This window comes from Zosterops lateralis, assembly GCF_965231275.1.
Source record: "Zosterops lateralis genome assembly, chromosome: 10".
Classification (NCBI taxonomy): domain Eukaryota; kingdom Metazoa; phylum Chordata; class Aves; order Passeriformes; family Zosteropidae; genus Zosterops; species Zosterops lateralis.
Genome location: NC_139770.1, coordinates 19,937,698 through 19,951,605, shown reverse-complemented (window position 1 = coordinate 19,951,605; position 13,908 = coordinate 19,937,698). Strand labels below are relative to the sequence as shown.

Sequence of the window (13,908 nt, the reverse complement as noted above, 5' to 3'; positions counted from 1 at the left end):
CAGTGTGCCCAAGCACCCCAAGTGTTCCCAAAGCTCTGAACTTGTCATCTCTTCCAGTGGAGTGAGTGGGATTTGCTGATATGGACACTGAAGGTCTCTGCACTCCCCCACCTTCCTACTCCTGATCAGTTTTTCCCTGATGATGGTGCCACTGCATTACCCTGCCATTAGAGAATCTGTAAGACAGATCTACTCTGTTCTAATCCACAACTTGCCATTAAACACCTCTCTTTTTTCCTGGATATAAGCTTTCCATTTGGCAGCATTAAGATGCCTCTTTTTAAAAATTTTAAATCGTCTTTTGTTCACCAATTGATCTGTATCATCCCCATTTCCAGGGCCTTCCCAGATGACTGATAAACATGACCCTTTTTTTAGCAGAGAACACATCTCTTCCAGAATGCATCAGAAGCTTCCATTGTGCAAGGATTGCCCACCTACAATTTTTTAAAAATATATGAATCAGTTTTGAGCTATTGAGTATGAGTTACATTAAATCCAAACATACACCTGAAACGCAATATGGTATTAATATCGTACAGACACTGGTGTTTCAATTGGTTTTCTTCTCAGTCAAAAATGCAATCTTGTCAACAAGAAATTGATGTGCTTCTTCCAATCTTAGCTGTTGGCCCTTCAGCCTTGTACCAACTGTATTTTCTATCTCCCACTCAAAGATTCTACCTAGGACTGATGCCAGGCTTATCAGTTCACTGTTACATAATCACCTGATTTGCCCCTTTAAGCACTGGGAATACAATCACTTTCATACTTTCTACATGCTACAATTACCTTCCATTCAGATGTTCATAAATTCAACAGAGAAACTGAAACCTATGAAAAACCCTACGTACAGGTTAAAAAAGAAATGTGTGTGTCTCCCAATTCTCCTTCTGTCAAAATGACTAACAGGCAGGTACATGGTATTTATTATCCTCTCTCCTGACAGCATAGCATGATAGAGATTCATATTGAAGTTACAGACAGCAGGAGAAAGCCCAACTGAACAGTGCAATGAAGCCATCTGGAACTCTTCTGAGCTTGGAGAAATCCCCAGACTACTGACTTTGTTCAATAGAGAAAATGGGAAGAAAAAAAAATGAATTTGATTTCCAAGTCTTTGAGCATTCTGGGGTGCACAGCCCAGGCTCCTGAGATGTGAGCACCTGATCTGCCTTCAGCAGAAAAGCTGATATGAAACCATTTTATCATCCTGTTGGCTGTTAGACAAAACCAGGGGGTCACAACTCTGCAAGTTAACTCTCCATGGCAGGAACAGGAATGAACTGCTGAGAGCAAGGACTGGAGTCTGTGCCACCACCCAAAACCAAACCAGGGTGCCCAAAACACCCGTGCCTACAATTCTCCAGGTGCTTCCTAGCTTTAAATTAAAGTTTGTTTTTTTCCACTGAAGTAATTTTAAAGTGCTGTGCTTCTGCTATGTTCATCTCCCAAACCCCAATCCTCTTCTCCCTATGTGCTCACTGCTTTTCCTCTAAGGTACTTATTATTTGCAGTATTAACTTCAACTTCACAGTGAAGAATCGTCAGCTTCCAACCCACCTGTGGAAAATAGTCCAACCTTCTGCACCTTGTGACTTTTTTCTTCCCTTCAACTTTTTGTGCCTTCTGTCATCATGCCCATATAAATATGAAAAGTCACCAATCCACCACATTGTTCTTTAAATCCCTTTTTGAATCCCCTGCCCACTAATCACACTCTAATAGCCACACATTTGGCTGCTCTGGCTGCTGCTTTCTCACAGCTGGCTGACCTCTGTATTGCCTCTCAATGTTTGCTCTAGCCATGCTTTATTTTTACTGTTCTAAGTTTTAGGACTATCTTTTTCTGCAAATATTTCCTTGTCAGTGCACACAAATACAGTGCACAGTACAATATCCTGGGTACCTGGGACATGGCTGAAGGAATCCTGGTGGAAACAAGTGTATGTTCTATTCCCCAAGTCTCCTGCCTCAGGACTGTACTTGCTCCCCCAGACTGACAGATGAGAGAACCCAGGGAAGAAACTACCAGTTTCCTTTGGAACCACCCTAAAACCCCTTTGCACCTGAGGAGGAGTTTTCCTCCAGGCTACAACAGGCTGCTACCACAAGCTCTGGAGGATAAACTTTCTCCCCCCAGTACAGAGCTGCTTATCCCAAGAGCACAAACAGCCCACACAGCCTCAGCCTCCACTGAACGTGGAACAGAGTCCAAAAGCTTAAAACATCAGACTGTGGATATTTCAAGGCTTACACATTTGATTCTTACCTGCTGCAGCCTCCCTTTCAGTAATCAATTTTTCCTTTCAGATTTTAGACACCAAGATGACTCCATGGGACACCCTTCTCTCCACAGCCTAGCCTGAAGAAGTGTTTCAGAATAACTCTGCCCCAACACTCTGCTGTATTTAACTGGAGAAATCTTTGTTATTGGGCAGAGAATTCGGACTTTCTCAATAATTCAAATAATCATTAATTAACACCCTTCTGCTAAAATATCTTTGATACATTTTTTGGCTGATAAAAAATGTATCAAAGACTCTCCCTTTGGCTCTATTTACAAATGATATTGAACAGTGAGAGGCAACCTGCAGGGCACACCCTGGTAACAGCCTGGAGAAACAGGAGCTCTCTGTGTGTATCTTGGGGAGGGGACCTGTGACCAGATGAAGGGCAAGTTTGGAATTTGTAGGTGTTCATTAACATTACAGAAATGTCCAATATTCTGGCCCTGTATTCTCTAGAGCTGACAGTTATCCTGGAGATGTGCTGCATTGGCTGTAGGTCAATTATATGTTGTAAACAAATCAATGAGCTGACTTGATCCTAATCAGATTTAAACCACAAGAGTTGAGCTTTTCCCTTCCCCACACATGGAGGCTCCAGTCCAGGACACCTGGATGAAGTAGGGAGCCACAATCCAGAACATGCCCAACAGCTGTAATATGAGGTATCCCTCACAGAGCAATTCATGTGCCCTGGCAAAAGGTCAGGACAGTTCCCAAACAAGGGCAGCACTCTCAGGACAGAGCTGTATTTTTGAAGAGCCATCTGAACTCCAGACAAAAAATAACTTCATTCCAAAACAACTCTGTTCCCAGTGAATGCCTATGGTTGTCAAGTGTGACTCCACCACAGAATCAATAGAAGATAGAAGAATTACCAAGCAATTCTGAACTGCAGCCAAAGAATTCACTTGGAAGGAAACTTTACCAGAATTCCCCATCCCACCTGCAAACTCCCTGCAATAAAAGGTACCCCTGATGGATGCAAAGCACATGTGAACAACAAGTGTAAAACTTGCCAAGATACTTGTACTTATTTCCACCTTTTATTCCTGTACTTACAACTCCAAAATGTTCATTGACTTTATCCTGTGCATTGACTGCCTAAATGGGACCTCACCAGGTGAAACAAAGCAGCTACTACTGCCAGCATGAAGTCACACAAATGATCCAGCTGGCAGCAGTTGAACATTTCTTACAAATCATTCCCTCCATCTCTGATCTCTCAGCCTGGCTGTTCAAGGGAAAGCTAAAAAATCATCTTTGAAACATGAGCTTGGGAACAAAAAAATCATAAATCTATGTGATACAGAAAAGCAAAGACTTAAGATTAGTCTTATGACATATTATAAATTCTCTTCTCTCCATTTTCATCTTCTGTCTTCCTTCCCCACTAATTCTCCTCCTAACAATCTTACTTACTCTCTCCTTTCCCTGCTCTCACCCCTCCTCTACAGGTACCAACACCTTTTCCTTCCCTGTCAGAGTTACCTGATGTGTATCTGAATAGAAACCAAGCAATTGCTTTCAGCTTGTTTTTTGCTTTGTAGTCTTCTGCTTTTATCTCAAACCTGAAAGGCTTGTGAGTCCAAAAGCTTCTCTACTTTTTGCATCTATATCCATTGGTCTACTAAAGATGCCACGTGAGGCTACACACCATCACCCCTCTCTGCCCTGAGATCATTATAGACACAGCAAAGTAGTCCTAGAAACCTGAATGGAGCTACATATTAAATTGCTGTGCCAGAAATGTTCCTGTAAAAGCCTCAATACTTCAAAAACACCCATGAAATACACTGGTTTTCATTCTGAGATGCTTGTGTTAATGCCTTTGCCTACCTACACCTTACAAGTGATGCCCTTTAATGTCTCCCAATTTCCAAGCCTAAATAATGACTTATAAACCTCTTGCATTTCTCTCAGCAACTCTGCCTCTCCTGTCACAGTGACACTCCTCCCTGAGGAGAACAGTGCTGCCAGTAGAAGACTTGAGATGCTTTCCTGTGACGAGATTCTGTGTTCATTTAAAACAAATGGGATGGTTTCATTTTTCTGGGTTCCAAGATGCAGTATTGTACACTACCAGCATGCTAATGAGAAAGAGGCTGAGAGGGGGAAATGGGAACAAAATGGGAATGAAGAATATCAATTATTCCATTTTTTTCTAGTAGCTATTTTTAAATGTTAATGTCAGTATTCAAAACTCAGAGAATTTACCACGTATTTTCATCACTCTTCTATGCATAAAATGCTTATTTGAGTAGCACTTCAGTATAACATCTTATCATTTTGGATGCTGATGGGGAAGTATAATTATTACTCCAGTTTTCATATCAGTTTAATTTTATGTATTACTGTTGAAAAAGCTCTGAAAAAACAGGATGCTGGCCTCTGACTGAGAAAAGGTCCTGGAAAAGCCACATGTCACCTTGTTCTGACTGCATCACACTTTGTGTACATTTGCTTTTTATTAGCAGTCATTACTGCCAGTGCCCTGCCATTTCTATTGCAACATAAAGGGTGCAATTAGAGAATAAGTAAGGTATAAGAACTGCACATCAAGATTAAGCTGTGGTCTACAGATTAACAGTATTGCTCACAGCTGTTCATGTCAACATTCCTTATCAGCCAGACAAGCTGCAGTACTCACAATAAAATGTGTTAATTGTCCTCAGCAATAAAAATATAATAATCAGCTGCTATAAAATCCTGATAAAGACTATTTGCATTGCTTAGACATATGCATGATATCAAACAGATCCTGAAACATGGAACAAACCTGAACATCAACATTTAATGTGTTATAAATGACAACAAATGGTGGCAAGAATGGAAGTTACAAAGAAATCAGATGTAACACCTTTCTAGGTGAGTTGTGTCTGCCAGTAAAATCTGTATGATCAAATGGCCACTTACTTTGGAAGGGGAGCCCTCAGTGATTTTCACCAGCTGCCAGAGAATAGAGTAGTGGGAACACTGCAGTGCCTGGACAACGATCTGTAACACAAGAACACACAGAATCTCAGCACGCTGCTAACAGCAGGCACAGCAGGAAGGGTATGGAAAATCTATCATGCATTTTGTGGTGAAAAGACAGGAACAGCTCTTAGCACTTTTTATTCTCAAGGGAATAATGTTTTTCCTTGGCTGGTTTGGTGTAATAAGAAATCAGCCTACTAGAGGTGAAAAAATACTGTGTAAATGCTGGGAAACACCAGAAAACTGCACTGGGGTACAGCAAGAGGAGATGTCACAGCGTGACAGAAGTAAAACCCAACATCTGCATCTCACAGGTCAAAAGCATCTGTTTGAGTATCTCTAAACCTAGCTTCCCTATTAAACAGCCTGGGAATCTGTCCCACTATCAAATGAACATGTAGCCCAATTGCTTTAAAAAAAGGGAGAAAATCCAACTTTTCCCATGGAGAATACCAGGGTCATATCCATGGTGCCCAGAAAAGCATCCATGGTGTCTCTTGAACAGTTCAAATCCAGAATAAGTGCTACAACTGCCCAGGGTGGCCTGCAGGAAGAAATATTGAGCAGAGTTCAGATTTCAGGACTTGTACACTCAGATCTTATGGAGGCATTTGGAGAGCCACACACTGTCAGACCCAGAAACTGAGGATGGCTGGCAGCTGCATGGACAGGTTCTATCTGCCAGCCCTGTCCCTCCAGGTAGCACAACGTCAACATGAAGCAGCAACTGCAGAGAGAGGACTTTCACACACTGTGTGGCAATGCCTCCTCTTAGGGGCCTTTATAAATTCTCTATGGGGCCTCTATAAAATTCTAATTCAGAATTTCATGAGAATTTCCTTTTTCTACATGAAGCTGAGTTAGAACTAACAACTAGCTTCTAACTGAAACCAAATCTTAAAATGTGCTTAAATGCTGAAGTAGGAATTCTGCAGTTTAAACAGGAGTCATGGGAGAATAAGAGATGGCTCCTGTGTTCATCCATGAGAAACAAAAACTGAATTCTGAGGGAACAAAGTCCAAAACGTGTTCACTAAAAGAAATCCACGAGGATGTTCTAGTTTCCTGGTTTTCATAAGCTTTCATCTTACCTTCAATGAACAATAATCATTTGTGATAATTCTAATTGCAGCCAAGGCTTACAATGCTGGGTTTCAGTATCCACATCAGGATTGATGCACTGCTTTTCAGAGTCAGGAACATTAGCTATTCCCAACATTACAGATGAGAAAGGTGAGGGAAGGAGCTCAAAAATCACAGAATCCAAGGTTTTCCACCTCTTAGACAGCCCTTGACTCCACTATAAATTTCATTCCATATTCTATTTTTCCTTCATCACTGGAGTGCATTGAACTTTTGAATTTCTGTACAACCAGACTCTTTAGAACCTTGGACAACCAAGTGATACAGTGCAGGTGTTGTTAAGGGTACCTGTTCTGGCATAGCTCCGTGTTCAATTCCAGTTCTCAGCAATCTGTAGCAGTTACTGAACAGATCCCATTTGGTGAGATCATGAGCACTGGAACGAGAGGAAATAAAGAGGGATTAATTGTGTTCCTCAGAATCCCCAGCCAAGAGAGCTTTGGTGGCTCCTACAGCTGACCAAGCAGCTGCACAGCAGCTCCCTCCATGCTAAAAGCACAAACCAGACTTTCTGATAATCCAGGAAAAATGTTTTACTACAAGGGATTTTTGTAGGGAGCAGATAAACTCTCTCCATACCATACACCTATAAAGGCTACTTAAGTGCAGCTGCTGCTTCTCTCTAACTTATCTTTCCTCTTTTGGAAACATTGACAGAACTCCAGAAAATCCTTCCCTGGCATTGCAGCAGAAACTACAGCCAAACTCTGTCAATATCTGAATAAAAATGGCTTTAAGCAAAATAAAGTTGTGTATTTTTCTACTGTCTCATTTAGAGAAAAATAATACACATTACCACTAGATAATAAATATCCTGAATATCTGAAGTGAGACTACATGATAACATGAGATAGAGATGGTGGTCAACATCCCACTGTTCCACACTTCAGTTGTACCAACCAGATTCCATGAGTGAGAGGAATAAAAATGACATTAGGAACAAATACTCTACAGCCTTTTATAGACCTCAACAGCTCATGAAGAGGCTTTTTAATAGAGAAATGAGAAATAGAGAAGAAACTGAAAAACATCAGGTTGCCTGAAAGACAAAAATACTCTCTCAGCAAGTAAATTTAAGTTTAAGACATTTTTCTGCAGTGGAAATAAACTGAGATAATTTGAAACCCTTTATAATATGTCTATAAAAGAGCAAGTCAGCTCAGAATAATCAGAAACTTGCTGATTGCAATATTCACCTGGAAGAAGGGAAACTGAGACTGAATTGGGAGTCTCAACTGGATGCAGCAGCCTCTTGCATCTGACTCATCCCAGCACCTGGATCACCCAGCCAAGCTCACTCTTCCCACCACTGTGCCTGCCCTGGGTTAAATCAGTAACTGCCCTGCTCAGCCAGAGGGAACAACTCTCTAGTTCCAAAAGGGACAGAGGCTGAACTCAGCACTGGGAATGCCCAGGTCCTGTTGGAAGCCCTGCCATGAAACACCTCCCACCCTGGAGTGTGTTAGCCCTGGAAAATGTCAGTGGTGAGAGCTTCCCAGAAAACACAACCATCAGAGTGCACTGCAGGGCTGTGCCATTAAAGCCAAGGTGCACCTTAACTTCCAGTTCAAATCCGGGAATAGAACAGGAAAACTTAAAAAAAATACTAGAACTAAAAATGTAAAAAGTGTAAAAATATTTCACAGACTTAGATGGTCTTTGAGATACTAAAATAAAATGTTTCATAGATAAATTAGAGGCTGCCAGAGAGCTGCCTCTGACTGGTGATATTAAGCACAGAGATGCTGCTTTCATAAATCACAGGGTTGCCAGCAAGGCAGAGTGGTACCTCCTTAATTACAGCACTGTAATTAAAGCAGTAAAGTCTCCTTGGTGTACAGAGGAAGATACCTGCACAGATTATCCTACAGAGAATATGAAAGGAAAAACTGTCTCACTCCTGCCTTTTCAGCTCAGAAATTCTCTGTCAGGCAGCTGGCACAGGGGCCATGCCCCCACAGCTGGGGACACTCAGCTCCCTGCCCTCAGCCTGGCCTTACAGCTGAGCTCAGGAAGGGCTCTTCAGCTTCCAGAGCTGAAAAATTCTAACTATGTACAACTTACACATGGCTTTTCAATTGAAAGTTTCTTAAAGCAGAGCCTTCACATTACAGTTAGGGATATTTTGGTACTTCTTTATCTCTTTTGAGCTACTTAATCATCAAAACCATAGTTATAAAGGCATCTTGGACATCCCACAATTCTCCACAGAGGTTCAAATTGACAGAGGCTTCCAGGAAGAAAATTCACACAACACAGGATTTTCCTTCCTTCCACGTCAGAGTCTTAATGGATTACAGAAAACAAGTCCCAGTATTTCAACCAAGGTTTCTTTTAATTCTTATGGACTGCCCTGTCTGCTGGGGCACATTTCTGCCAGACAAGAGGCAGGTGAGGTAAAGGTACCGGTTTCACAGTGTTTCTCAAAGTGTGGCATAAAACCGCTTAGAAAAGTTTTTTCCAAGAAGTGACCCTTCCACCCATCAAACTGCTTCCCTTCTCCAAGATGCACAAAGAGAGGGAACCTGTGCATTGAGAACCAGCTTCCTGCAGGCTCTCCTGAGCTGAGCCCCAAAGCACAGGTGGCAGAGAAGTGTCCCTTGTGCCTTGACTGTGCCATGCAGGGGAACAGGACCTGTAGTAACTTACTCATGGGTGTAAGGACATTGGGTGCAAGGAGGGGGTGCCACTCACAAATCCCATCTGCAAAGATCATGGCATGAACTGAGTGAGGACACAGAACAACCCAAACAGTCCTACTGACAAACACCACCAGTCATTCCTCCATCTCCACTTCAGATTTCAGCCATGTGTTTTCTCATTTCCCCATACCTGACACTGCTGATACTCACTGAAAGGACAAAATTAACGTCACAAATTTGTGAGGGAAGACACCACTTACTTGTGAAAAGACGTCAACCTCTTCAGTGTGGAGAGCACATTGTATATGTCATCATCATCAGCTTCTTCTCCCTGCAAAGGAAAGGTAATCCATGAAGAAAGCTCAAGAATTCACCCCAGTACCTTACTGCACAGGCAGGAGCAGCTTCTTAGGGGTTTATGCTGATATCAAAACTGTCTCCCAATTTTCCAGTGACTTTTATGTAGATCCCATAATATTTAAGTAACCACTGCATAGCACAAAAAAATAAGCAAGATCATCTGACAATATTCAGCATTACCACTGTGTTAATACCCAAATCTGTATCCTCTAGCAGTATAAATCATTCCCAAGACCAAAATCTGAGTTCTATCTTATTTTACAAAAAGGACTGAACCACCACCTTTAATCACTAGCTGATAAACATTCTACAACACAATTTTAGTATTTTCTGCAAACTAAACAGCAAATTTCCTTGGTGAATCAAGTGAAAATAAGGTATTTTCAACCCTATTTTTTTCAGCAATTTTCTAAAATTAGAAACCCACTTGCAACTATTCTTCTCCATTTCATTTTGGTAACTTCTTTTCCATCTAAAAGCCTAACAATTAAAATATCTTCTTGCCTTCAGAGGCAATTGTCAATCAATGTTTCTCTCATTATCAGCCCAGTGAGAAGCCATAAAGCAGTGGGATACTTGCTTGGGTACCAGTGTGCAAACTTTTTAATTTAAAATTATGAAATAGACTTATTAAAATTAATTATTCAAACAAAAATCACTTTAAAAAGAGAATCACAAAGGTCATAATTTTATATCCTTGCTACTGCTGTTCTCTTTCTTGTCTTCTCCTACTTTTATCTTGGTTCTGTCTCCAGATCTCTATGTCCCATGTCTGACCTATGCACTCGCTTTCCCTTAGAGATCTAAGGCTCTTAATTCATTTCTCAGATGCCTTTCAGACACTCCTCTGCAAGCCTCAGCCCTGCTCTCCTTGCAGTGAACATGCACCAGGATCTCTGTGCTGCCTGTGGTGAGAAGGAAGGGAACTCCCCAGAGGAGCCTGTTTTCCCTGCCCCGCAGCCCCTTAGGAGCCCAGCCCCTGCTCTGCCCAGCAGCTCCAGGGCATCCTTTAGGGCTTTCTGCACTGGGCCACAAAAGGAAGCCACTGGCAAAGAGAGGGGAAAGGATAAGGAGTGGGAATAAGCAGGTACTGGCTTCCTGATTCAACAGCAGTCATAGAGTAGTTCTAAAGAAAAAACAAAATTAGGGAAAATTGCAGGCAAAATCTTTTTCTCTCCTAGTCCACTACTCCTGAGAAGACTCTTGGGAAGGCATTTATAAATCCCAGCACCTCAGTGCTCTCCCCTGACTGCCTTTGGATAAAAGGGTGAGGCCAGAGGGACCTCTGGAGCAGCCCCAGGAAGGCAGAGGGCTCCCAAAGGCCACTATTGCCAGTGCTCAGCTGGGCATCCACTGGGTGTGCACAGCTCGGGGAGTTCTGAAGCTGCACCCTGGTGTGGCAGCCCAGCCTCAGCCCTTTCTGCTGCACAAGGCAGGTTTTGGTCCCATTGGCCAGAGGTGAGGAGCTTCAAAAACCCAGGCTAAGGTGTAATGTGGCAATAGCTGGAAGGATTCCCTTGGCACACACAGGTGGGCAGAGATGAAGCACAAATTCTGGACTGTCTCTGTAGGTTCTGATCAGAAACTTATGAGAAAGTACACCAAAAATGGCAGACAGGCAGAGAGCAGGCTCCATGTATTTTACAGAAGAATGCACAGTGGTGCCCCATCTTCTCTGTGTTGTAGAAGGTTTCCTGCGTGTGCTGCCTTTTCACTTATGCACATTTCTGCAGCTGTACAAACATTTTTATTTACTCTGCAATGTGACAAGGCATATTGACAGTGTGCCTGTATGTGGCATGTTCCATAAAAATAGGAAAAAAAAGCATATTTCCTTTAATAGGCTATTCTAAATCAGGAACTTTGCTTAACTTTCTCTAAATGTACATCAAAAATTAAATGTATCCGCCACAGTGCAGTGCATGACTACAAGCAAAGAAAAAGGTCTGTGCAGCCCTCATGTTTTGTTTGAAAGGCATGAAAATTACAACAAATTAAGTAGTGCTACACCAAGTTAAATTGCTGCAAAGGAGGGAAAAATTACTACGGTTTCTATTCTTATTTAATATATTCTGTATTATGCATTTTGAAGAATAAAGTCTTACAACTAAATCCCAGGTACTTCCAGGTTTCAGACCTGTATCTTTTGCTCCTTCCAGGGCTCTTCTAATATCCATTATACATATTTTCTTTAATCCTCTCTTCCATTCAAAACATAATCCAATCTTGATTTTCTTGCCTGCATATACATTTGGGACTACTGGAATCACTGCAAACATTAATGTAAATACAACTTCCTTTGCATTTTTCATCATCTTTCACCTATCATTCATCCACTTAATTCCTTCTGTAGACTGTTTTAATACTCAATTAAATTTTCAGAAGCAGGATTGCCATAGTCTTGTTTTACACCATCAGTGATTTGAGGGCTTAATTGGTACCGTAAGGGACTTTCTACAGGGAGAAGTAGCTCCAAATAATTATTAAATAGCTGCTGCTGCACTACATCTTCAGATGGATAATTAAATGACTTGCTAAGAATATTTTTCTGTAGCCTGCCCTAGCATATTTTAGGCAGTTAACTTCAACATTTTTAAGAAAACAAACCTCCTGCAGTAGATCCTCAACAGAATGGTTAAATCGATCCACAAATTCATCAATGAGTTGGCTGTGAGCTATGTCAACTCTGTTCTGGATGGTGTATTCCTCACTGCAGAGGATGCTGTAGGTTTTGCTGCAGGCTTCCAGAACATCTGATTCCACGTGCTTTTCCACAACAAACTTAATCTGCTTCAGTAAGGCATCCAGATGCTGCAGAGCAGAAAAGAACTTGAGCTTTCCCCTCAATGGGACAATGACACTGAGCACAGCCACTGCCAGAACAGCCAATCAAGGCCGCATTGCTCATGTGCCAAAGGCACAGCACTGTGGGGCTGAACAGTGGTCACACCTGAGAGCAGACACACCTCCTGCCCAAGGCATAATACCTTTTCCATTCTGCCCGTGCTGTAGATTTCCAGGTCAAAGTACTGAGGGATTTGCAGGAGGTTCGCAACCTTCTCGGCATCAGCGGAATACTGGAACATCATGGCAACAAAGCAAATAACAGGCAAGTAAAAATAAACTCCTGCACTACAGAATGAGAAAGTTTAAAGACAGCTGTAAATCCCAGTGGAAGATTTATTTTGTTGAAAACTGTACCTTTGATAGCAGCATGGGAAGTGCAATAATGAAATGCTCAGTCAGTTTATTTCTGTCGTCTATCTGAGTTTTTCTTTCTTTTGCTGTCAAGACCTGGAAGTGATCAAACATAACTACAGTAAATACATTTTCTGCATATAACATTCATTAACTTTTCCAAACATTGTATTACAAACAAAAACATGCAAGTGTATTTTTAATAAATCAAAAGAGGAGGGAATAAAAAACCCTCAAAACACATTTGGGCTGAAGAGTGATTAAGTGGGAGGACTGTGTGTCCTAAGAAGCTGTGATTGAAAAGGAAAATACCATATCACCCAGCATGATGTTGTCTCCACACATCAACATGTTTTAGGATTGAAATTCAAATCTAACCCAAGTCAGTGGAAGTTTTGCTATTGCTTCCAATTGTACTGAACTCTGGCTTTCACACATTAAACCAAGCGTTAATGTAAAACCTCAGGGCAAACTGAAGTATAATTAAGAAAACCAAAACCAAACCACACTGTAACAATGATTTTCATTAGCAGATTCATGGTCTCCTCTCGAAACTGGAATGGAATTCTCAGTGAGAATGTACATCCAAGTTCACAGCGAGGTACTGATGCACTAATGCTGACAGAACAAAACCCACTTGAAACAGTGACCAGAGAGACAATAATCAAACCAGCATGATGCTTCATCAAAGCTTAGATCTGGCATCCTGGCTTGAGGAAAAAATACTTTTGAAAACAAACAATGACAATAAAATGCTCAAGTTAGCTAATGATTCACATATAGCTAACCAGCTGGACTGCACAGTATAAAGTCAGAGGAGAGACTATTTCACAAGAAGGTGAGTGAAATCTGTTCCTATTTCAACTCAGAGAAGAAGCTGTGGGATCATGAGACAGGATGAATCTCCAGTGACAAGGCAGAGATCCCTGCAGTTACCATCCCACAATTCATGGTCTAACTGAAAAGAAGCAAAAGTTAAACATCCCCCCTACATGGCTCTGCAAGGGAGGAGGAGTAGCTGGACACAAGGGATGTGCTTGGATGCCAAGCACTCACTGTGCCAGCAGGAACCCAGAACAGCTGTGGAAGTGGGGGGGAATGGATCAGTGAGCAGTACAAGACACCACTTGCACAGTGCATGGTGCAGGAATGGCCCCAGAGCAGCCTCAGCCCCTGCACACCCACCAGGGCAGCACCAGCCAAACTCAGAGCAGAGCAAACCCACATCAGAGTCCCAACCCTGACAACCCAGTCGTGTTCTGGGACCAAATACTGCTCGTTCCCTGGCACTGGGAATT

At 41.9% G+C, this 13,908-nt stretch overlaps 1 protein-coding gene across 2 annotated transcripts in view; it reads right to left on the bottom strand.

The window, feature by feature from the left end:
* Positions 1–13,908, bottom strand: part of STAG1 (STAG1 cohesin complex component) — a 166,126-nt gene that overhangs the window by 22,969 nt on the left and 129,249 nt on the right. For both annotated transcript variants that reach the window (XM_083868709.1, XM_083868708.1), the window contains exons 17-22: positions 12,614–12,706; positions 12,400–12,489; positions 12,020–12,223; positions 9,313–9,383; positions 6,699–6,786; positions 5,205–5,285 (exon numbers count right to left, since the gene is read on the bottom strand). In XM_083868709.1, the coding sequence (XP_083724835.1) occupies positions 5,205–5,285; positions 6,699–6,786; positions 9,313–9,383; positions 12,020–12,223; positions 12,400–12,489; positions 12,614–12,706 (627 nt within the window). The remainder of the gene's footprint in view (positions 1–5,204; positions 5,286–6,698; positions 6,787–9,312; positions 9,384–12,019; positions 12,224–12,399; positions 12,490–12,613; positions 12,707–13,908) is intronic.